This window comes from Drosophila miranda, chromosome 2 (genome assembly GCF_003369915.1).
Source record: "Drosophila miranda strain MSH22 chromosome 2, D.miranda_PacBio2.1, whole genome shotgun sequence".
NCBI classification, from domain to species: Eukaryota; Metazoa; Arthropoda; class Insecta; order Diptera; family Drosophilidae; genus Drosophila; species Drosophila miranda.
In genome coordinates this window covers 25,476,824-25,499,951 of record NC_046675.1, presented here as the reverse complement: position 1 = coordinate 25,499,951, position 23,128 = coordinate 25,476,824, and the positions used below count along the sequence as shown (strand labels likewise).

Below are 23,128 nucleotides of genomic sequence, written 5' to 3'. Positions count from 1 at the left end.
GCTGTTAGTGCCGCTGCACCACACCCATTCGCTCCATGCAGCATGACTCGCGAGAATTTTTTCCCAACGCACTCGGAGTGTCCCAGCATGTTTGCTCCATGGCGGCAAAAGATTTTCCCAGCCAGGAAAAGGCAGTAATAATATGCTTGAAAAAGTTTGAGAACTTTAAGAGCTGCTATTGATGATTGAAAATAGGTAAACTTTATTTTATTTTCCATGAAAGTGTTTTAAAATCATTGGTTTTTCTCAGAATCAGTCTATCCTCAAGCACTTTATGCACTTTTCCCATTTCCCCAAGTGCTTTTAAAGCCGCACAGGAGTCTAATTTTTCCGGGGCTCATCCGTATCCAACGAATTAATTGATTCAGATACAGATCAGGGCAGGCAGCCAAGGACCTCGACCCGGCTTCGGTTTGGATTTATGGGGCTTTCCCCAGCGACGAATTGCAGTGAAGTTTGTCAACGTTGCGTATACGCCGCATGGCCCAGGGCTTGGCCTTTTACTGAAACGAGAAATTAGTCAACATTTTGATGTCGCACCAGAGAGTCCTACCTGACTTTTGTTTATGGCTCCGACCAGGGCAATTTATAGCTGGCCATCTGGACTGCGTCTAATGACATAATTGGAGGCCATGCGAAAGTGTAGCCTGGGAATGTGTTGCAGCTTAAGTTGCAACAAGAAAGAGCAGACACTTTTGAGGCTGCAATTAATTTACGATTTTTTTCGGAGGTTTGACTTCGGTCTGGTTGCCGTGCCATACTTTGCAGCCAATTGGGCGTGAGGTAGTGCTCGGCTGCCAGCTGCCACAAAACTCCAGGCATATGTTGCCGCAAATTATTGCCACATTTGCTGGCAGCCGCAGTCAAGTTGAAAGCTGTTTAAGCAGCGCCCTGAAAATTTGCTTGAGCGTCGCTTCATTTATTTTGAATTGAATTTAAGGGGAAGTCGAGAGCCACAATTTGACCTGCAGCATGGCTGCTGTTCCTGCTACTGCAGCATCCATTTCACTTTGCAGTGGGCCCAATGCCAAGATGTGTGCAACGTACTGGTTCGGCTCCTGGTTCCTCCTGCTGTCCGCCCCTAGATCAACATTTCTCTTTTGTCTGCTTGCCACAGAGAGTGGGACAGGGAGAGAGAGAAAAGAACAGAGACTCTTCAGAGATTTCAACGGTTTTTTGCCGCAGCTGGTGCTTCTTTTGTGTTGCACTTGCCTAATCCCCACGGTCGGTCGCTATTTTCATTTTCCATGCCGCATATCGGGCCACCGAGCTCCACCAGCAGCAGTAACAGTAGCAGTAGCGGCCATGTGTTTTAGGAAGCTTAATATGTTGCAAGTAGATTAATTATACCCTGCCAAAGGTTATGTGTGCCTCACAGATGAAGGATTCCACTTTAATGCAGTTTTTTTGGGCAAGAAAAAGGAAATATAAGTGAGGCATTGCCTTTTTTCATGTGCCAATCAATAACTTAAACGGAAAAGTAGCTTTCCTGTTGCAACGAGCAGGGAAACAAAAAGAAAGACACAGAAAAAAAGTTATATTAATAGCAGTAGTATACAAAAAGAAGAAAATGCTAGAATGATTTCTCATTAGGTATTAAAATCGTAAAGCTACTACTTTTTCCCCCAGTGTACCTCCCCAAAGATATGTGCCTTGGAATGCCCTAAATGAATTTAGAGCAATTTTCAATTATTGCACAATCGAAGCGTAAATAAGTTGTAAATCATCAATTACCCGACAAAAAGAAGGCATCTACTCGTACCAGAGAACACAGATATAAACACCCACACAAGCACACACACAGACAGTTGCAATTGCCAAGAAATCGCCAAAAGCGGATACGTGTCCTATCGCTTCCCGAAAAACCAACAGAGAAAGAGAGAGAGAGAGAGATAGCCACAGAGGAAGAGCAGAAAGGGAGAGCTTTAGAGCTGGCCAGACACAATGGGCAATCGTAAAAATGGCAACTAACAATCCAAAACATAAAAAGTACGAGTACTCCCCATACTGAGAGACCCGGCTACAGACTCGTGAACAGGCGATAAGCAGAGTCGAGGAAGTGCCTTGGATTCAGGCAGTGAAAACCTTAAGTAGATAGATATAGAAATGTCCCTGCCCCCCCGTCTCTTGGACTCTGATGGCATGTGATTTATGTGGTAAATAAAAGAAGAACAAGAACTAAAACAGGAATCAAAGCGAGTGCTCTCCCTGTCTCAGATAGGGGCCTCAGCGGCAGCAGCTGCAACATGCAATTGCAACAAGCAGCAGGCGGCATGCAGCAAAGACAAAAGCAATGAAGACATAGGGAGAGGAGGCAGGAAGACATAGAGGCAGTGGCAAAGACACAGAGAGAAATACAGACAGAAGGCAGACGAGACGTTGTAAAAGTTTTTAATATTATTTCAAGTCTGAAAATGAGGGCAATCAGCAAGTGCAATTGTCGTCGAGCGGCTGGCATAACAAAAGAAAACGTTTTTGGAGGAGATTGGGTGGGACTGTGACTGTAACACTGGGGAATCAGCGAAGGAACCGAACCGAACAGAACAAAGGCGTCATCCGAAAGCAGGAGGCTTTGGAAGCTCTGCCCCGCCTGTCAGCGCCAATGCCAAATGATGCATTCCAAAAGGAAGGAAGAACCCAGACAGAACAGGTAGGGGTACGAAAGGGAGTGCGGACTCAAAGGGTAGGAATCAAAGGTGGATACGCTATAAAGAGGGTACTATGTATATGCTGCCGCAATGGGGAGAACAAACAAGAGTGCCAGAAGGTAAGGCCAAAGACAAAGCAAAGAGAGGGCCGTCCGTGGAGTAGAGGTAGTAGCTATAGCTGTGCAGCAAAGATAGATATAGATAGCATGGCTTACAAGTAGGTAAACGATGTAGTTTCAATTAGGGATGTGCAGGGAAGTGGCTGCCCTGCCACAGAGTGAAAGGAAAGTGCAGCGAAGTGACTGCCACAGAGAGAAGGATATGGAAGCAAAAGGCGGATGGAGAGAGCTACTTTCGGCCCAAGATGGCAGAAAAGGGAGCAGGGAATAAGGGGGAAGTCGTTCAGTTTCGCTGAAAGATGGATCATGCGACTACCAGAGCTAGCAGGTTGCAGCACACATCTCTGGGCCCAATCAGCCTGAAATGAAGTATAGTCTCCCCGCCAACATGTCCTGCAATGTCCGCTTCGGAACGTGAGAATGGAACAACCCTGCGTCAAACTGAACTTGTACCACTAACCCAGATGGGAACGAACTCCGAACAGGACACACACACACACACACGAATGTGGGGATAGGTAGGCGACACTCTGGTGCATTTCTGGGCCCCCGCACAATGCTCATCCTGTTGCGAAAGGACAAACACGCTCCCAAGCACGAACAGACACGAAGGGAAACGTAAAGAAAAGGAACAAAACCGAACGAACACGACCGAACCCGAATGGAAACATACGGAAATGAACATTGAGTGGAAACGAAGCTGAATCGGAACTGCAGTTCGATGAGGTTTGAGCGGAATCGCCGCATATTTCGCTGAATGTTGAGGCAACAAATGAATGTTGCCAAACGCACTCACGGAAAAACGCACGGTCTGTTGCCGCAGAAACATGTACAATATTATGGCTTATCTCTGGGGGTGAACTGTCTGTTGTTTCTGTTATCAGTTCAACAGCGGCACGCTTTTCTGGGTCTACTTCAGGTTTTGCTCCTGGGTTCTGATCAATGGTCTATCAGTGGAGGAATAACCTCAACAGCAGCATGTCGATGCCGTTACCTCTGAGCGAATCATTTGGGTGCACGTGTACGTGCATCTGTCTGTCGCTAATCTGGTTGCACCTCAGCCTGATCAATGAGCTCCTGGACTACCTGCAGTTGGCTGTACCTCTTCATTTGGTGCGGCAACGTGAATTGGAGGATGTCGAGCAGAACATAGCCGGCGAGTATACCCTGGGAGCCATAAGTATACGAATGATTGCATTTTGATCGGACTCAGTGTCAAGGAATTTGTTGCGAATTTGTTGCCAATGATCCCCTAATTTTGTATTAATATTTTGCCATCAGCTTTGAAAATTTCCAATTTCAAAGTGATAATAAAGACTGGAAAACTAATGAGAATATATTGAAAAATAATCATTTAATATTTATTGACTTAAGATTAAGATATGAAATGCGAATTTATTGGGATTTAAAAACAAAAAAAAGATTGTACATTATTATACATTAATTGAATTTAAATGTAAAATATTTTTTATTCTATATAGCTATCGCATTTGTTGCCACAATTCAAAGAATATTTCCCATATATGTATTTATTTAATTTATTTATTTTGCATTTCACAGCAAACCAAAAATTTTCAATTTCCCATTAAAATTCTCCCTCACACGCACACACACACACACACAACAGAATTGCAGAAATTTTAATTAAAAATTCATTTTGTGGTAGAAGCCGAGAAAAAGGTGTCACATCTACATTTTTGGACAGCTTCTGCCGCTTATCTTCTGTTGACATACCTTGCCTTTATGACCAAGACTTTCTTGTGGCCATAAATTTCATTTGGAACTTTTATCAACATGCAATGTTGGGGCCAACAAAAAAGCGCAGAGAAAGGTGATTTTTTAGCACAGTTTTGTGGCAGTTGAAAGTTGAGAGTTTTTTGTGCGATTTTTGTTCGATTTCCATTTCTTCGAAATGTTGTTTCGATTTTCTTTCCTTTAACTTTGGTTTCTCTGTAATATTTCATTGGATGTTGCCTTCGAGGCAGGAATTTATTCATTTGCATAATTCCCTTGTTTACAATTTGTGTGCCACAGAAAAGAGAGTGAAAAGCGATTGACTTAAATGAAGTTACAACTTGGCAGGCAGCCGTCGACGAGGCAGCAACAGCAGCAGCTAAGTGACTGCAACTGTTGCAAAATAAGAAAATTTATAATATTCAATTTATATGCATTTTTATTCTGTGAGAGAACAACAAGTAGTTCTTGGCCAACAACTGCAACTTGGCTAAGCTGATAATCCCAGATTCTAAGGCGCCAACAGCTGCACCCACTCACTCAGCAGACCCCCCGCCCCCACCCACAATCCCTAAGCTCCTCCTCCTTTTCTTTCGTTGTGATTAATGAGATTTGTCACTGGCTTCATTTGTATTTTCCATGCCGTTGACTTGGCCCTGCCTGAAGGCTCCAGAATGCTCGTAGAATGAAGCCAACAACTGACTGACATGCATATAAATTTCATAAATGCCAAGCAGAGAGAGAGAGAGAGAGAGGAGCGCTCCTGCAATTGCACAGGGCCCCTCTGCAGCCTTGCCCACTCGTTGGGAAAAGCTAAAGATTGTCCAACAGCAGCTGGCGTGCAAATTTGCATTTTCATTATTTTCAACTCAATTTTCAAAATGAAAATCAACAAAAAACAGAAGGAAAGTCGCTTAGCCGTGGCTCGCCTTATTATAATACGCATAAAAATAAAGGCCGAGGCAAGTCCCTCTACTCCCCATAACTAAGTGGCACATTAAATTTACCCGAGCCTATAATTCATTTGTTAAGCCCCGTTCCTCCAGTTCCAGTTTCAGTTTCAGTCTCAGTTCCGCTTCCATCGCTGGCCAAGATTATCATCGGGCTTGCGTTTTGGGATGGGAATGGGAATGGAACCAAGAAAAGCTCGCATTTACAGTACCCTTCAAGGAGGGGTGCTATAATGCTGTTGAAGAGCTTGCAATGTTCACAGGGAAGGATTTTCCATTTAGTATGATGAGGAAATCATATTATAGCGATTCAAAGTTCAGAGAGATATTTATCTGAACAAAGCCTTATCGATACTGTTAATATGGCCTCTTGGCTATAAGGAATCCCAGACAGATATCTCTGATATTCTAGAAAGAGTATCTCAAGCTACGGCTCTTGAATCTGTATTTCCCTTGTTGTTTTCATTTGGTTGTGCTTTTTTATTATTATTTTTATTTTTAGTGAATTTGTAGCTGCACTTTTGGTGGAGCCTTCGAGCTCCATTTCGTCTCGTCTCGGGCCTTGGGTGAGTTATGGCTGGCAATAAATTTATATGACATATAAATGTAAATAATTGAGCAGCGCGGAGCTGCCGTCTAGAGTTGTCACAGCCGTGAAGTTGGGTGGTTAAGGAGGATGCCAGAGTGCCAGGGTTCCGGGGTGCCTTGTTGACTCCGTGATTGATGCAGGACCTCACATCCGGCAAACAGTGCTCATCCTACTGTTGCCTCCAACAAAGAGGGACTCATGATTCAATGGGGAGGTCCCATGCAGGGAGGCGCTGCTGCTCCCATAAAATCTCCCCCTTAATGGCCATTTTGGGTCAAACATTTAATTTAAAGTTTTATTGCATTTTATTTGAACTTTTGATCCAGGAACTCCATCTCAAACAGTGAGGGGATATATGGGGAAAGGCGATGTCATGTCTATTTTCAGTTTCTTGATCACATAGTTGATCTGATCCTGGCTCTTCAGACCGTACGCCTGGAAGGGCAGCACATTGAAGCGACTGATCCGGTTGCCGGAGATCTTCATGAGGAAGTTGTAGTAGCTGGGTCGGAGGGTACGTGCCTCCAGGATGGCCGCGTGGAAGAGCACGCCCGTGAAGAAGCCATACATGATCATATTGAAGTATGGCATTTCTGGGAGCTTGCCCTCGGCAATGCCCCAGTTGTACAGCAGCTGGAGGGTCTTCCACATCAGATACATGGCCACTGTGGTATTGGGAAAGCGGAGCAGACCAATGGAGCCAATCAAGCCAGCTGGAATGGCAAAGAGAGCGTTGTCATGGCCGCAGGTGTGCCGCAGACCACAGGAAATTGTCTGTGGAGATGGAATTTAAAGTCGGAAGAATATCTTTCGAGTGTGGAGAAGGCTTACACACCTTGTAAAGCAATGAGAAGCTACCCAGAGCCAGTCCCAGCTGTAGAGAACCCTTGTTGAAGATCTGTTTGCGCCACTGCATCTTCATCTTAACAATCTTGGATATGTTGAGCAGTAGCTTCAGTCCAACCTGCAGACCCAGGCCGCCCAGGAACGGCTTCAATCCTCCGTAGAGAGCGTACGGAGCACAGCCTTGCCGATGCGGACAACTGGGATGTTTGGCGGTCCTCAGGCGATCGTACACCTGCACATACGCGGAAATACTCTGGAAGTTCAGTGGACGCTGCCGGGAGCTTTGTGTAGTGGTGACAGTGGGGGTCTTGAGCGGACCCTCCTCCTCCTTGCCAAGAATCACACTCAGGCCCTTAAAGGTGGCATCCTTGGCCACCGTTTTGTGAAGGCCCACACGGTACAGGTACATCAGAGCGGTGATGCTCAGGCCCATGATTAGCACCTGTCCATTGGGAAGGGAGCGGACCAAGCCCCTCGATTCGAGCATCTTCCACACGGTCTCGATGCCCACATTGGCCACGTACATGGCCAATGGAGTACGACGCTCTGGGCGCTCTACGGCAATGGACAACCAGCTGGACAAGAACGAGGGCAAGAAAGCCACCGTTGGGAAGTAGAAGCGACCCAGGAGCTGTCGGAGTAGGCACACGGAGAAGATGAAGAGCCCTCCATTCACGGAGAGGAAGGCAGTCGACTGGAGAATGCCGGTAAGAGTTCGCCAAAGGTCCTGCAGTCTAGGAATACGCATCCTCATGATCAAAGCGAGCTAAAGAAGGGAATATATATCTTATAGATATTATAGATTCTTGGTCTTTCCTGTGACTCACCAAATACACGGTCGAGTAAGTGCGAAAACTAGGGGCAACCTCAGCCAGCATCATTCCTGCTGCCGCAGCGGCACAACTGGAGGTCCATGGATGCACATACGCGTGGCAGCTGCACTCGATGGCTGCTTCGAGAAGTTTACTTTGGGCTGCCATTTTTGGGGCCCTCAATACTGGATTATGCTCTGGGAACTATGATTATCGTATTGCCCAAGAATTTGGCAGAAGATGATAAAGCTTATCGACTGTTCAGCTGCTCGACGGAATATCGCTCAAAGGTCAAACATGCCACCCAATTAGAACCGGAAAGCGCCACTTAATCTCGGTTCTCCAATATATTTTATCCACTCTTTGTAAGGCGGATCAGTCGCATGTAAGATCCGTTCAAGTTTATCCAGAGATCAGTGGTGTGGCTTCTACTCTGTCGGGGAATTTCCGACTCTTGCGTTTAAAATTTCGCACGTTTGGGCCCGTTCAGCCATTCAAATACTACTGATTGGGCTGCGTGTGGACGCACTTAAGCAGCTCCATAGAATTCGTTTATCAACAATTTCGGGCTCTTCTCGGGCGTATGGCAAGGGTTTGCCTGAAGTGCGTCTAATACCAATGCTTATCGGCGAAACGAACACACGAATGGAATGAAGCTCTTGCCTCAATGCACGGTGCTCGGCCTTATTGTAGCTACGTCACCGGCTGGGGGGTTTTCTTATCTATATTTAAGAGAGGGAATCCTCTCTTAATTATTGGAAGCCAACGAAGTGTTTATTTATATACCCAGTAATCGGAATGTAGAGGGGTGTATGGGTAGAAGGGATGTGCGCTTTTGGATCTAAATCAAATAGAGTGCGTATACTACCGCTTTCCGCATAGAACTTGAAAACTTTAATATGTACAGGACGTAGATCTTTATAATCCCTAAGCACTTGCACCTTTAAAGCAGCAGCTCCATAAAATCCCAGTATCAAACATAAATACTCATAAATATTTTTATATATAAGTTTTTATTGACAACTGGTACCAAAAAAAAACAGTCAAAAATAATTTACAATGCACCCCCTCCCCAAAAGTGATAACGTCGCTTAGCTTAGTGATCCGAGTGGCAAAGAGCTGTGACGTTGGACGTCCAGCACAGAGAAACACACAGATATGGATAATTAGAGAGACTCTTAGATATATACACGCTTGAAGATTTTACTCCTATTATGGATATGGAGAGGCGCGTACAGCGCCTGGCTGAAACATGAGACTGAATGTGTACATCTGTAGGTTATCATAGATTGTGGGCTATCTTCTTAAGAAGAGAACGAGAAGGCGGGGAGTATTGATTTCTCGACAATGTTCAACGACTTTATGGTGTCTAGCGCCTGTTGCTGGGTGTTGAGACCGAACACATCGAAGGCGCTTAGATTAAAGCGGCTCAGTCTGTGGGAGAACGAATGACAATACAATTTTAATGCTGACATAGCAATAAGTAGAGCGAGCCGATACGCACCTATCTCCTGATATGGCTTGCAGAAATTTGTAGTAGCTGGGGCGCAGAGACTTTGGCTCTAAGATGCCCGCGTGGAAGAGCACGGCCGTGAAGAACGAGTAAAGGTAGAGCATAAAATTGGGTATGACTGGTACAATACCCTTCTCCTGGCCAATCGAACAGAGTATCTGCGAGGAAAGAAAAAACTACGATGCTTGGGGATGTCTAACAATGATCAGTTTCTTTTTTAGCTCACCTGCAGAGCCTTCCACATGACATACAGGGCCACCGTGTTGTCTGGATACTTGGTGAAGGCCACCGAAGCCACCAGACCAGCAGGAATGGCAAATGCGGCCTCATCTCTATTGAAGCTATGGCGCAGCATACAGGACACAGACTGAAAAGGGAACGACCTCATTGATGAATCTCAGATATCAAAATTGCAATCGGCAGAGACTCACCTTATAGAGAAAAGAGAAGCTGCCCATAAAGATACCCAACGGGAGGATGCTGCGGTCAAAGATGTGCTTCCGCCATTTCATTTTGCCACTGGCTACCTTGCTGACATTCATTACCAGCTTCAGCGCCACCTGGAGGGCCACGCCGATCACAAAGGGCTTAATGCCACCGCTGATGGAGTAGGCCATGCAGCTCTGGTTATGGCGGCAGCTGGCGTGCTTGGCGTTGAGGAAATTGCTGTAAACGTGGACCCAATCGGAGATGGTCGAAAAACTGACGCTGGGACGGTTTTGCGAGGGAGCTGGCTGCTCGCCGGGCAATGTATCCCAATTGTTGACTATTGGGCCAGCCTCCTCCTTGCCTACGAAATGGCGCAGAATGTTAAAGATCGAATCTTCGGTTGGTCCACGACGGTATATATACAGCAGTGCCGACATGCTCAGCCCGAAAATGAACGTCTGACCGTTTGGAATAGAGCGCACCCAGCCACGCGATTCCGCCATCTTCCATAACGCCTCCGTGGCCACGTTGGCCACATACAGAGTCAGCAGCGGACGGCGGGCTGGACGCTCCACTAGAATGGCCGTAAACGAGGCCAAAAAGCAGGGCACAAAGGCCACTGTGTAGAAGTTATAGCGTCCGAGCATGTTCCGGAGCAAACAATTGTACATAATAAAGGAATATGCATTGGTCACCAGGAAAGCCGTGGACTGTATGATGCCTAAAAGAGTGCGCTTGAGATCAGACAGGTTGGGCACACGATGGCGCATTAGCAAAGAAAAGGCATAGACCACTGTGTAGACGCGTAGACAGTAGGGCGTGGCCGAGAGCAGTATCCCGGCGGCGGCACTCGCACAATGATCGGTCCATGGGTGCTGGAACTCCTTGCAGCTGATGCACAGTGGGTTCAATAACTTGCTCTGTCCCGCCATAATCCAATCCGATGTTAATCTTTGGGTGTCTGGAAATAAAATAACCACAAATTAGTCACTGATCAGTCCGTATGGGGTGCTGTTCCAAGTCCAAGAGTGTCCAACCTTTAATCTTATCTATAGACGCCTACAACCGAGTGTGGTCTGATCTGAGTTTTTATTTGGGTTTTGGTTTTTTTGTGTGGCTGCTATCGGAGCATGGGAATTAGTACGAAATTGATGTATATTTGGAGCTGGGATCGAGTGTGGACAGCAGCTACTGCGGGCCAGGCCAGAACTGAAACCAGTAGCTGACGCAGTTGGTCTGGATTGCAGTGTTTTCGCGGGTATCTATGGACTTTTATTACTGTCAATCGATAAGATACATTCGAGATTAGCCAGTAGTGCAGTGGATTGACCAGGCCAAGGAACAAAGTCCTCAGAAGACACCCTGTTTGAGGATTACAGCCACAACTGGGCGGGTTCTAGTTTACGGCCCCAACACTCCAGCATTTGCAACTGTTCTGCCAGCCAATTTAAATACGTACATATATGAGGTGTGTGTTCTTCAGAGTAAAATGGCTATTAAATATGCTACTAGATAATATAATCTGCGTGAGGAATAAAGCCACAACTGGCGGCTACTACTCCGATTTGAGAGCTGATTATGTATGTATATGGGTTGTTTTTATTTGGAGTGATATGACGATCCCCGGTCAAGACCTTTGGCCAGGCCAACGGCGGTGATAAGGTGCTCAAACTTCCCGAAATGTGGGCAATCTTCTCTGGTGTGTTTAAGTTGTACTCACGTCTCAACTATTATGCACTTGACTGAGGTAATAGGCAATATTAAAGCAATTGCTAGTTAATCGCTCGTTCTCTCCCCTCACAATTGATACGTGTTCGTTGCTCGGTTGCTTTAAAATTGAATTAAATTAGTTTTGCTGCTGCTGCTGTGACGCCGACAACGTTTCAGTTTTTTATGATTTTGTTCTTTTTGTCTGCTGTCAAAATTATGACTCCATGACGCACTGCGATTGCTCTGTTTCAACACACGACTACAGCACTTATCGAGTGGCACATACTGCACTTTACTTTTAAGCCAACTTTGATAGTTATAGTTTAATAATGGTTTAATTATAGTTCAAGTTCCAGCATCGCATCAGTAGAAGTCCACAACAACAACAACAAGTGGTCGCCGGGGCGCGGCCAGCAGATGCAGCTGCTGCGGCAGCATTAACTAGTCAGACTATTGCAACAGTTGCCACATTTTCCCATGTCCCAAGAAATGTTTTATCAGAGATTTAACGAAAAGTTTGACGAGATTATTTCGCGTGTAAACAAAAACAACGTCGATTTATCGGTAAGCCCACATAGGCCCCTTTTCTTTAAACTGGCGAACAACTTGAGTTAAACCGCGGAAAATATTTTTGTTTGTTGATTCTTCTTGTTGATCCCTATTCTTCCTCTTTACTTAAAAAAAACTTCATGATATCTTTCACCTGAACTGCTCTAAAATTCTTTAAAATTCATAATTTTCGTTTGGATTATTTGAGTACCAATCTGGTCGACAATGGGTTAATCGTCTTTGTTTATTAGCAAAATCATTTTATTCGATTTTGATGTTCTGGTTAATATTACTAGCTAGGTTACAACCTCAGAGCTGAACACATAACTGTGTCCAATAAACTAATATATTTTTTACAAGACTGACTAAGTTTAAGTACTCTTTTTAATTTGAATTTTTATAAAATAATGTTTAAGCAAGAGATATCAAAAAAACAGCAAGCTGCTATCGATATATCGTTTTGGGAGAACAAGGCGACATTTTCGTTTGGGTGTTGTATTTTTCAGCCTTTGGTTGGTTGTAATGAGCGCGCACTTGAAATTGTACCATAGTAGCAGTCATTGTGCCCTTTATAAACATTTAAAGAAGAAGGTATCACGGTAAAAATTGTTTCAGGAAAATATGGATTGATAATTTAGTTAATCGAAGTTTGTAGTTAACTTTACATTTGTATGCATTTTTTTAACATGCGGTATTAATTTTCTGGAATCTTCTGTTGCATCGGAACAGTTACAACGGAGTTAATTGGCCGTTTGTCATGCTATGCTGGCATCCAAGGCGTCCTGCGTCCTTGTGTACTTAGCGGCTGGTCTACAGCCCCCGCCATCACTCCACTGTAGCGTATCGCACGAGCCCACAAAAGTATTTGATCGCATCAACGAATTGTGCTCAAGATTTGTTGGGGCTGATGGTTATCGCATTTCTGAAACAATTGCTACCAAAAATCAAAACGTTGCCTGTAATGGGCCAGCTTTAAGAAAAATCAAACAACTTGAAATATCGGACACAGCGCGGAAATATAGAAGCTTTTTGGCAGACGCTGTGCGGAGCTTGACCGAGGTTGGATTCGAAAAGGCATACACTTGCCCGGCCAATACTTGGTGTTGAAGAAAGATGAGAAATATTCAAGATATTCAAGGACTGGATGAAGGAAGTGTGCCACGCCAGCTCCAAGCAAGCCTCCGACTACTGCAATTTCCTCAACGTTTGGTGCGAGGAGGACAGTCGTCGCTGTTTCTACGCACATCCTGCAATCCGATCAAAAGAATCTGCTGGACGCGCGAAAATCTGCTGCGCGAGGCAAATTAATATTAGTAGATTACTGGAGATTACCTGGACTTTTTGTATGTATAATGCCTCTGTTGTCTGTTACTTCGGAATTCGCAGAATTATTTGATGTGAATTAAACAAAATGGAGAATTTATAATACATATAAGACTTTGTTTTTTGAGATATACGTATACTAGACTTAGTTATTGTTTGGTTTTAGAATTGAAGACTTTTTGATTTAGATATTTTACCATAAAATAGGTAAATAGTACAAGACATATTGTAAGACTACTCCTATTTATTAATTGCCCGATAATTAACCAGTCAAAGATATGAAACCAAATCCTGCTGTGGTCCTGTGCGCTTGAAATTTCCATTTGCAAATGCTGTGGTGCGGCTTCGTTGGGGCCACAAACCGTGCCACAATCAACTCAAAGCACTTGCCATGCCAAAATGTTAGCAGACATCCAAAGACTCCTCTGTGGCCCCTGTACCTCCTATCAATTGGATTTCGGTTGTAGTTCATAAAGTGTGTCTCTGTCAGGATGCGGATGGGGATGGGGGAGGGGGAGGGAACTCCATTTTCACATCCTCCTCCGTTTCATTTGCGCCCTGGCGAAGCTCTTTCGGTGTGGTTGACATGGCACAACGGATATACCAAAATATTTCGTTATTGTTTGTTGGTGCTGCCTCCTGCCGCAGACCGTGCCTCCCCGCTTTTGCCATTACCTGTGGCATGGCTTATTTTGTAAAGCCAAAAGCGCTTAAGTAGTTCATTCCGAGCATAGCCTCCTAGACGGGGGTGGGTTTGGGTTCCGTTCCTGGCACTACCCTTCCCACCCTGCTTAGATGCTTAACAAAATTGCGGCTGCTTTGTGTGATTCCCCCGGTTTTTCTGGTCGCGGCTTAAGCGTGCTCTTGTTCGAGAGTGCGAGGGCATATCAAACATACTTGACTCTGTCAGAGCCCGACACTTACTTAATTTACTCGGAGGTGTTGCCCGGGGGTCTTTGAATAAATCTTTGCTTCTGACATGTCGCCAGGTTGGCACCTAAGTAGACACTTGAAAGCGCCTTTGCTTGAGGTGTTGATGCCGCTTTATTGTTGCGGCTGATCTAAAGTTTTCTCAGCCCAATGGAGGATTTTGATTCAAGGTTCAATTGGCAATTAGCTCGGCACTTGACCAAGTTGCTGCCTAATTGTTGTAATTACTGGGCTGAAAGGGGTTTCGGCCGTGGTGGGTGTCTGTCAATCCGGTAACCACTTGGGAATCAATTTAGCCAGCGAGGCATGCGTTTAATATGCTGCAAAGTACAAAGTACATAGAAGATTCGATTCTACAGCCAAAATCTATAGCCAGCGCACAGCAGGAGGCTGGGTTCATTGAGTTGCTTGACCACACACAGACCAGACCAGACCCACACCCACATCCTGGACGCCGTGCACCCTTGCCCCACATACTTGGTTCCTTGTTTGGAGCTCCTAATTCTACTTGTTTCCCCAGTTTGCCTCCAGTGGGCCCACAAAATCAGAGCTCCTGGTGCCTCTTGTACCCCAATGCTGGTCCCCATTTATAGACTTGTCTTAGGGCTCATTTATCCTCCTACCAACCCCCTTAATGCGGAGGACCTGTGGGTTCCTTCCTGCCGCCTGCATGTGGCCATTTATTTAGCCTAGTGTCCTGTATCCTGTGTGTGTGTGAGTGTGTGTATGGTTGCGTCCAAATGTGTTCAATTAAGCGGTAATAAATTGTTCATTTGCTCATTGGTCCGCATGGCCATTACAACAACAACCACAGCAGCAGCATCCAGCAAGCGGAGGAGTCGGAACAGTCCAGGATCTATGGCTGGAAGAGACATTGTCGTCGCTGTAATATTTTATTAGACCCAGCAGCCATGCCCCCATGCCCCCATGCCCCCTATGGTGGTATGTATACATTGATGCATATCCTGCCATTAGCAAGCCTTTTGCATAATGTACAATTAATTTTCCACAAAGTTGCCATTTTATTAATTGCTTTCATTATATTTCTTTTGCTCTCTTTTGGGTTGCGTTGTTTCTCCACAGTTCGATCACAATTTGGTTAACCCCAAAAGCAAAAAGGCTACCCAAAATCATCAATATCCAGGACATCAGACATCGGGCAGCCGCAAGGCCGAATCGTTTTTGCCACACAAATGATGATGTTGGTGGCATCATCATCCCGAGGAATTGTGGCATAGACCGAACTGACTTCACATCAAAATAGAACATTTTGCGGCTACTTCTTCTAACGAACAAGTGCCAAAACAGACATTTTCCATTCACCACTTCCGTTCCTTGCACACACTTGCTTGCTTCATGCAACATGTGCCAGTGCCAGTGCTTAGATGTGTCAAATGTCACACAGTGCAACCCGAAAGACAATTGCTGCAAGATACGGGTGCTTGTCGAAAGGAAGTTGTTACCAAATGTTAAATTAACAATGGGATTATGTCGAGCATTTGAGTGTGTGGGTGTTTTTTTTTGGTCTAATTCCTGGTGTTTTCTTATGAGAATGGAGACTCCTTCTGGTTATTAGTTCCCTCTATGTAAGTCTTTCCTTTTCTCTTAGTTTTTTCATAATTGCAGGAATTCCTTCTGGCTTGTGTTTCCTGCAATATCTATCCCCTTCCCTGGCATTGCCACTGTGAAACTTCTTCATGTTTTTTGCCTCTTATATTGAATAATGTTTGGAGTCCAACTTTAACTCTTATTTGTTTTTTGATGGTAAGAGGTTTGATGTTTTAAGTTTAGGCCGGATATTTTTATGGGACATTTTTTTCAAGATTTGACAGCCAATAAATCAATCAATAATTTGATTTTTAATCAGATTTAATTGCATAAGAGGGTCATACATTTAGTAATGGCAATGGTAAAGGCTCGCCAGCTATCAAAGAAAGCTATTTGATCTGTCCATCCAACTTCAATTCGCGGTCCTTTGTCCCATATGCAAATGTTGTCCACTCTCGAAGGGCCACCAACAATCACAACAACGAGAAGGTCCAAAATCAATTCCCGTGCTCCCTCGCTAGGTGCAACGTCCACCTAAGCAAAGACAAACGAAATTAGTTTGCTGCTCATAAAACTTTGCCACAAAGTTGGCTATGCCACGAAAACCAAGGCTCGGAGTAAGAGTATGTGTGGTGCAAACACAATAACTTTTGGCGAGGATGAGGCCCGAGGCGGGGGGAACAAGCCCTACATTCCACTTGAGATTTGAGACTTGAGACATGGAAAGTTTTTCGTGCGGTCCAACCGGGCGGCCAGTTGGGTCTCAGAGCTTTAATTGTATTTCCAGGTGGGAGGCGCTACAGTACAGGGCCGTCCCTCTTTCTGGTCTACGCTTCAATTTCCATGCGTGATAAATGGCAAAAAATGGAAAAATCCCACGTTTGCCTTTGGCTTTTCCTGTTTTGCGTTTCGCGCTGTCCGCGCCAGAGGCAACATTTCATGGCTTTTGTCTTTCAATTTTGCCCTCAACAAAAAATCTTCTTTTGGCCAGTTGCGGTGGCATTTGCAACCCACTTTTCCTATAGCTCTACCTTGTCCCAACGTGTAATCGCTTTGTTTGCAATCGCGTTGCATAGTTTTTGTGGGTGGTTCCCCACGCACATAGCTGGGGATTCGGTATCGACATCGGGGCAGAGGTGTGCGGATATACCAAGCTATATAATTGGTCTGTTTGGTTCTAACGTGTTCTGCGGGAGTAATTCATTCTGTTTCTGTTCTCCAACGCTGGCTGTGGCTGTGGCTCCACGGCTAAGCTGCATTGTTGAAATGTGAAAAGATTTAATTTATTTCAAGTGCGAGCACAAAAAAAGACTTCACTTTGGATTGGTTTCGGTCTGCGGATCCGGAGCTTGATGCGCTCTGCCTCTGATTCGTTCTGGAATTGCATTTATTCAAACGTTTCAATTGCTTTTCCGTTGGCTTCAATCTTCGAGTGATTTATTGTGTGGCCCAGCCGCATAGCGAAGCATAGCATGGGGCTTCTCTCCATTCGAATGGGAATGGGAATCGTGATTGCGTTTGCTTAGGCATAACAATTATCCCCAGCTAATGTAAACGAAATCAATAATTAAGTTGTGTGCCAAGCCCCGAATTAGTCGCATTACAAAACAATACTGTAAACTGTCCTATAATTATGTAATTATATGGCATAACAAATGGTGCATGTTCCCGCTATAAAGGTTCTGGCCACGACCCATATTACGTTTGTCAAAGGATAGCCCTTGGCTGGTTCTGGTCGGAGAGATGAAGTTCATGAAGTACGCCAACTTCTTCTACAAAGCTGTAGGTATAGAACCCTATACCACCGATTCTCGACCGCAGACCAACAGCCTAAAGGCCAACATCGTCTTCTGGGCTAATGTGCTCAATCTGAGTGCGATGGTATTCGGGGAGATCCTCTATTTGGGTGTTTCTCTGGCCGACGGGAAGCTGCTCGACGCTGTCACCGTAATGTCCTACATCGGATTCGTTATCGTGGGTATGAGCAAGATGTTCTTCATCTGGTGGAAGAAGCCGGTCTTGAGCGACATGGTGCGCGATCTGGAGCACATCTATCCCCACGGAAAAGAAGCGGAGGAGGAGTACAAGCTGCAGAGCTATCTGCGATCCAGCTCCCGCATAAGTGTGACCTATGCCCTGCTCTATTCCGTGCTGATTTGGACCTTCAATCTCTTCAGCATCATGCAGTTTTTGGTCTACGAAAAGTTGCTGCACCTACGCGTGGTGGGTCTGGCACTGCCGTATACCGTGTATTATCCATGGAACTGGGAAGCCCCCTGGTCGTATTATATGCTACTCTTCTGCGAGAACTTTGCGGGCTATACCTCGGCGGCGGGACAGATATCTACAGACTTGCTGCTCTGCGCTGTGGCCACTCAGGTGGTGATGCACTTCGATCACCTTTCGAATGTTCTGGAGAGCCACGAACTGAGTGGCAAATGGGAAGAGGATTCCCGATTCTTGGTGAACACCGTAAAATACCACCAGCGGATTCTTCGCCTCTCGGAAGTGGTGAATGATATCTTTGGCATTCCATTGCTACTCAACTTCATGGTCTCCACGTTTGTCATCTGCTTTGTGGGCTTCCAGATGACAGTGGGCGTGCCGCCAGATATCATGATAAAGCTCTTTCTGTTCCTGTTCTCGTCGCTCTGTCAGGTTTATCTGATTTGCCATTACGGACAGTTGATTGCCGATTCGGTATGCCCTCCTGAGATGTTATTTCCGTCTTCAAAATCACTTCCCTTTTCTGTCTTCACAGAGCTTGGGTCTTTCTAATGCTGCCTACAAACAGAACTGGAACCACGCCGACGTTCGCTATCGAAGGGCTTTGGTCTTCGTAATAGCCAGGGCCCAGAAACCCACTCATCTAAAGGCCACTGTCTTCATGAACATCACGAGGGCCACTATGACAGATGTAGGCTCCTTAATATCTATTCTTCCTATCCCTATCTAAATGCTTTTCTTGTGTGTTTAGTTACTTCAAATATCATACAAGTTCTTTGCTTTGCTGCGCACCATGTATGTGGAATAGAGACCAGAGATGACCAGAACGCAGACGAGAAGAGATCCCTAAATCCCTAAGCCCTGCTTTGTACCTCCTGCCTCATGCTTTCAAAAGCTCAACGGAAAAATAATTATGCGAAGGCATGAGCCACACGCATGTCCATTCTGGATGTTTCAACACGAAAAAACTTGCATTTTAGTCGTTTTCCTCATTCTATGCAAAGACCAAGATGGGTAGATGCTGCAACAAAGGAAAACTGCAAAGTTAATTTAACGCTTCACTGCCCCAAAAGTTGTGTTCATAAATTGTTAGTGCTCTTCAGCTTGCGATCCATTGGATAACCATACAATAAAGCTGTCACATGAACAATAGATTGTAAAATATGTACAAGAAAAAAGTTGGAAAAGCCAACGCAAGCAGATTTTCATTGTGCGATCTTCTGAATCAGGTCAGTTTGTCTAATGGGTATATATTAAATGGTTTATGTATTTAAATAAGCGATAGAAATGCAGACGTTCTACAGCTGTTTTTAGGCGCGTATTTATGAATTTTATGAATCTGGCGTTGCAACCCTGCTATCGATTGGAGCTGCGCAATCGATATCCTGATGCCGATTGTTGCGTCGCAAAGAAAACGCGAAGCTTCATAAATAAGAGGTAAACATGTATTATATTGTATTATTATTATTATAACTTAATTTTCCTATTAATAAGAGTGATTGTGTGATGATTTATTTTACAGGATTCGGTATTGTGTTCAATGTCTTTGATTGGCAATGCCATTGTGTACGGCTGTTTGCTGGTTTTTTGCAACAGAGACTTGAGCGTCAGCGTGGCTCGAAGCTGGTGATTTGTGCTTGTATTTTCGGTAAAGATTACATCTCGTCATTGTTCTGATTGAAGTGATCATAGAAATGGCGAATCAAATGCAGTCCCACGTAGGAAAACGCCAGGTAGTTTACGTATATACACAAATCTCTCGTGAAAGGGACCACGTGCATCAAGTAAATTAAAACCTCTGTTGCACATATACAAAAAAACATGTATGTATTTACATATTGAATGTGCATTTATGCAATTATAACTTACCCATTATCACGCTTGATTTTCTCTTAAGTAAATTTATACAAGTCAACTCAACTTGAAAGAAATTTCATGGCACATGAAATAAATTATGAGTATTATCATCTAAAAGTGACAGGTAAACGTCAAAAACTTTGAACACCAGGCGAAGCCTACTACGAGTATATTTGATGGTGGCAGAGAAATAATACTACCCACAATAAGTATGAGTTTGAGCTCTGAATTGAACACAGCAAATCGTTTAGGAATTGTCCCCTGTTCCTGTTCGTGCAGCTCTTGGATGCAACAGCTGCACCGTCTCAAAAAACTCAGAAGTGGGCGTGCCGTACTTCATTATAATGAGGTATTTGCAATACATTCTCTTATTTTTGTATTTTTTATTAATATAACGAGTATATTAATTGATTATCATATGAAACCCACTAGAAACCCATTTGGAACCGTTGCAGCTGTTAGAGGAAATACCAGAAATGACCTGAGCTTTTCACACATAATCCGCATATCGATGACCTTGTAAAGGCCAACTTAATGATACCTCTGCAATCGCGTTGCATGACAAGTCCCCTGATAGATGGGGCTATAAAAGAGCCAGGGACTGAAACAGAGGCTCATTCAGTTCAAGGAAGGACAACGCTTCACAAGTTCAGTTCAGGGAATAATGACATATCTTTGCTCAGAGATGGATAAGTTCATGAAGTACGCCAACTTCTTCTATACGACTGTTGGTTTTGAAGCCTACGCCACCGCGTCCCGACCGCCGAATGACAGTCTTAGGAACAGGATCGTGTTTTGGGGGAGCTTAGTGAACCTGGCAATTGTGGGAATCGGCGAGACAATCTATTTCTACTTTGCCATCCGCGCCGGAAACCTTCTGGAAGCCGTCACCGTGATGTCCTACATTGGTTTCATCATCGTTGGCGTGAGCAAGATATTCTTCATAATGTGGAAGAAGCCAGCTTTGAGCGCTATGGTGCAAGAGCTTGAGGATCTGTTTCCGCGCGGAAAGGTGCAGGAAGCACAGTTCCACCTGGAGGACTATCTGCGCTCCTGCTCGCGCATCAGCTTCAACTATGGTCTCCTATATTTCGTGCTCATCTGGACCTTCAATCTCTACCCCATCATGGAGCTGATTGTGTTCGAAAAGTGGCTGAAGATTCGAATAGTTGGCAAGACGCTGCCCTATTTGATGTACGCTCCCTGGAAGTCGGATGACAATTTGTCATACTATCCGCTGCTGGTCTCCCAGAACTTGGCTGGCTACACCTCGGCAGCGGCACAGATTTCCACCGATCTCCTGCTCTGCTCTGTGGCCACCCAGGTGGTGATGCACTTTGACCATTTGGCGAGGTCAATGGAGAACCACAACCTAAGTGGCGATTGGCCGGCGGATTCTCGTTTTATTTCCGAGGTAGTGCGCTATCATGAGCGGATTCTGCGGCTATCGGATGTCGTGAATGATATCTTGGGAGTCCCTCTGTTGCTGAACTTTATGGTATCTTCGTTTGTGATCTGCTTTGTTGGTTTCCAGATGACAGTGGGCGTCTCCCCCGATATGATTACCAAACTGTTCTTGTACCTCGTCTCATCGATGAGTCAGGTGTATCTGATTTGCCATTACGGACAGATGGTTGCCGATGCGGTATGTTAATGATTATTTCTTCCATCTTTGGCTCTTTGAGCTTCGGCCTGTCTGTGGCGGTGTACAACCAGAGCTGGAGCCACGCCGACGTTCGCTATCAACGCGCCCTACTCCTCATCATAGCCCGAGCGCAGAAAACTAGGCATCTAAAGGCCACCATCTTCTTGGACATTACCAGATCCACCATGACCGATGTAGGCACTGAGTAGACTTTTGTTTCATATATTTTCTGAAATGGTTTTCATGGTTGGTTTTTTCAGCTCCTTCAGATATCGTACAAGTTCTTTGCTTTGCTCCGCACCATGTATGTCCAATAGAGGACCCCAAATCCCTAAAACCTTCTCCAAGCACCCACTCCTATGCTTTCAAAAGCTCAGCGCGAACTTAATTATGCGTCGGCATGAGCCTTACACACACATGTCCATCGCATTGCTGCTTCAACACAAAGGAAAAAAAGAAAAAGAAAAACGCTGCGTACTTTTTAGCGGTCGCTGGGTGACGTTGAAAAGGCAATTCTACGAGTACTCCGCAATGCTCCGCACTGGAAAGGAGAGGAAATATCGTATGTGGGCTACAACAGAAAATTGCAAAGTATATTTTACGCTTCACTGCACAAAAGTTGTGCTTATGAGTTTTCGCTTGGTTATTACGCTCTTTGCAGGAGAGTATTTGAAAATTTAAGAAGAGTTTGCCTATTTCCTATACAAGGAATAGTTAATGTGGGGAACAGTGTAAGACTTGGGTTCAAACGGATCGTTTGTGGGGAGGAATATGTTGAGGGAGCTAGAGGTTTGGAATTGGAAAGTAGTATATCTTATATATTCCTGAATGAACTCTCGTCTACAGATTCTACTTGGAACTGCAGCGAGATCTGGAGGAACCATCCAGGGATCTCTTCTCTTGGGAAGAGGTAAACCGTCTAACACTTAAAAGTTATTTAAAGCCCGCATCCCAAAGGAATCCCTATTTATAAAAATTGATCCCTCAATAAAGTAACTAGTTTTCTTCTATGATAAATAAACCTACAGGCTCTACATGATATTCCATTGAAAATATATTTCCTTCAACATGTTTTAAGTGCGCACTTTAGGGTATTACAAGTATCGGTTATCTATAGTTAGTCTTTAAATCTTGTTGCTAGTACTATGGTAGTTTTCTTACAATTGTCAGCTTTTCTCAGGGAGAGGAGAGTGAGTGGAGTGAGTCGGGTCTGAAGGCAGTGGACAGCAAACCCCTTTGATGGCATCTAATGCAGTTTTTCCATGGGTAAAATGATGTGTGGCGGTGTGGCTCGGGAAGTACGAGTACGAGCTCTCCTACGCACTCAACAATATTAGCAATTTACGCGCTGAAGCGTGTCCAGGCAGAAGGGAGAATGGAACTTTTCGGGTGTAAAAGGAAATGGGAGTTCTTTTTGCCCCATAACATTTTCATTTTTGACGAATCTCCACGACATCACCTGCACGGCATCACCCCCACCACCCCTGGATAGTTGTTGTTTGCGAGAGCCACGTGCATAAAATATATTAAAAATCTATTTTTTGTCCAATGTCCTGCCAGCATTCGTCCCCTTTCCCTGCTGCTGTCAGGACCTGACATATTTTTTTGTGTAGGAGATTTACTTCCGTATTTTTTTTTTTTGTATGTGTACATAGATATCTATTTTTGTGATTTTTTGTTGGCTCCTCTTTTTAGAGAGG

The 23,128-nt window shown here is 44.6% G+C and overlaps 5 protein-coding genes and 1 long non-coding RNA gene across 9 annotated transcripts; 3 read left to right on the top strand and 3 right to left on the bottom strand.

Moving 5' to 3' along the window:
- The first annotated feature begins 3,694 nt into the window (after nucleotides 1-3,694).
- LOC108154546 lies at nucleotides 3,695-4,103 on the top strand. Its single transcript, XM_017284849.2, has one exon. The coding sequence runs from the start codon at nucleotides 3,710-3,712 to the stop codon at nucleotides 3,968-3,970; it is 261 nt and encodes an 86-aa protein (XP_017140338.1). The 5' UTR covers nucleotides 3,695-3,709; the 3' UTR covers nucleotides 3,971-4,103.
- Nucleotides 4,104-6,348: 2,245 nt separating this feature from the next.
- LOC108157776 (transmembrane protein 135-like) lies at nucleotides 6,349-8,249 on the bottom strand. Its single transcript, XM_017289966.2, has 3 exons — nucleotides 7,714-8,249; nucleotides 6,876-7,652; nucleotides 6,349-6,814 (listed from the first exon to the last, which is right to left on the bottom strand). The coding sequence occupies exons 1-3, from the start codon at nucleotides 7,864-7,866 to the stop codon at nucleotides 6,377-6,379; spliced, it is 1,368 nt and encodes a 455-aa protein (XP_017145455.1). The 5' UTR covers nucleotides 7,867-8,249; the 3' UTR covers nucleotides 6,349-6,376.
- A 443-nt stretch (nucleotides 8,250-8,692) lies between these two features.
- LOC108157093 (transmembrane protein 135) lies at nucleotides 8,693-11,906 on the bottom strand. Of its 2 annotated transcripts, none has more exons than XM_017288957.2 (5): nucleotides 11,361-11,906; nucleotides 9,643-10,601; nucleotides 9,438-9,578; nucleotides 9,203-9,369; nucleotides 8,693-9,132 (listed from the first exon to the last, which is right to left on the bottom strand). In XM_017288957.2, the coding sequence occupies exons 2-5, from the start codon at nucleotides 10,570-10,572 to the stop codon at nucleotides 9,003-9,005; spliced, it is 1,368 nt and encodes a 455-aa protein (XP_017144446.1). In that variant the 5' UTR covers nucleotides 10,573-10,601; nucleotides 11,361-11,906; the 3' UTR covers nucleotides 8,693-9,002. The 2 variants fall into 2 exon arrangements, with proteins under 2 accessions (XP_017144446.1, XP_017144447.1); XM_017288958.2 differs by lacking the exon at nucleotides 11,361-11,906 and adding an exon at nucleotides 10,678-11,338.
- Nucleotides 11,907-17,443: 5,537 nt separating this feature from the next.
- On the top strand, nucleotides 17,444-18,799 carry LOC108154531 (odorant receptor 85c). Its single transcript, XM_017284835.2, has 3 exons — nucleotides 17,444-18,400; nucleotides 18,462-18,617; nucleotides 18,678-18,799. Exons 1-3 carry the CDS (start codon nucleotides 17,444-17,446, stop codon nucleotides 18,732-18,734), a joined length of 1,170 nt encoding a protein of 389 aa, XP_017140324.1. The 3' UTR covers nucleotides 18,735-18,799.
- A 580-nt stretch (nucleotides 18,800-19,379) lies between these two features.
- On the bottom strand, nucleotides 19,380-19,888 carry LOC117187381. The gene is made up of 2 exons (XR_004472074.1): nucleotides 19,796-19,888; nucleotides 19,380-19,724 (listed from the first exon to the last, which is right to left on the bottom strand). It is a non-coding gene; the product is annotated as an uncharacterized LOC117187381 (long non-coding RNA).
- On the top strand, nucleotides 19,884-22,998 carry LOC108157829 (odorant receptor 85b-like). Of its 3 annotated transcripts, none has more exons than XR_004472073.1 (5): nucleotides 19,895-20,132; nucleotides 20,216-21,428; nucleotides 21,467-21,622; nucleotides 21,689-22,217; nucleotides 22,275-22,993. XR_004472073.1 is itself a non-coding variant. In XM_033389916.1 (5 exons), the coding sequence occupies exons 2-5, from the start codon at nucleotides 20,448-20,450 to the stop codon at nucleotides 21,743-21,745; spliced, it is 1,074 nt and encodes a 357-aa protein (XP_033245807.1). In that variant the 5' UTR covers nucleotides 19,895-20,132; nucleotides 20,216-20,447; the 3' UTR covers nucleotides 21,746-22,998. The 3 variants fall into 3 exon arrangements, 2 of the variants coding, with proteins under 2 accessions (XP_033245806.1, XP_033245807.1); XM_033389916.1 differs by having other exon boundaries at nucleotides 20,216-21,197; nucleotides 21,318-21,428; nucleotides 21,689-22,998; XM_033389915.1 differs by having other exon boundaries at nucleotides 19,884-20,132; nucleotides 21,689-22,991.
- Nucleotides 22,999-23,128: the final 130 nt, after the last annotated feature.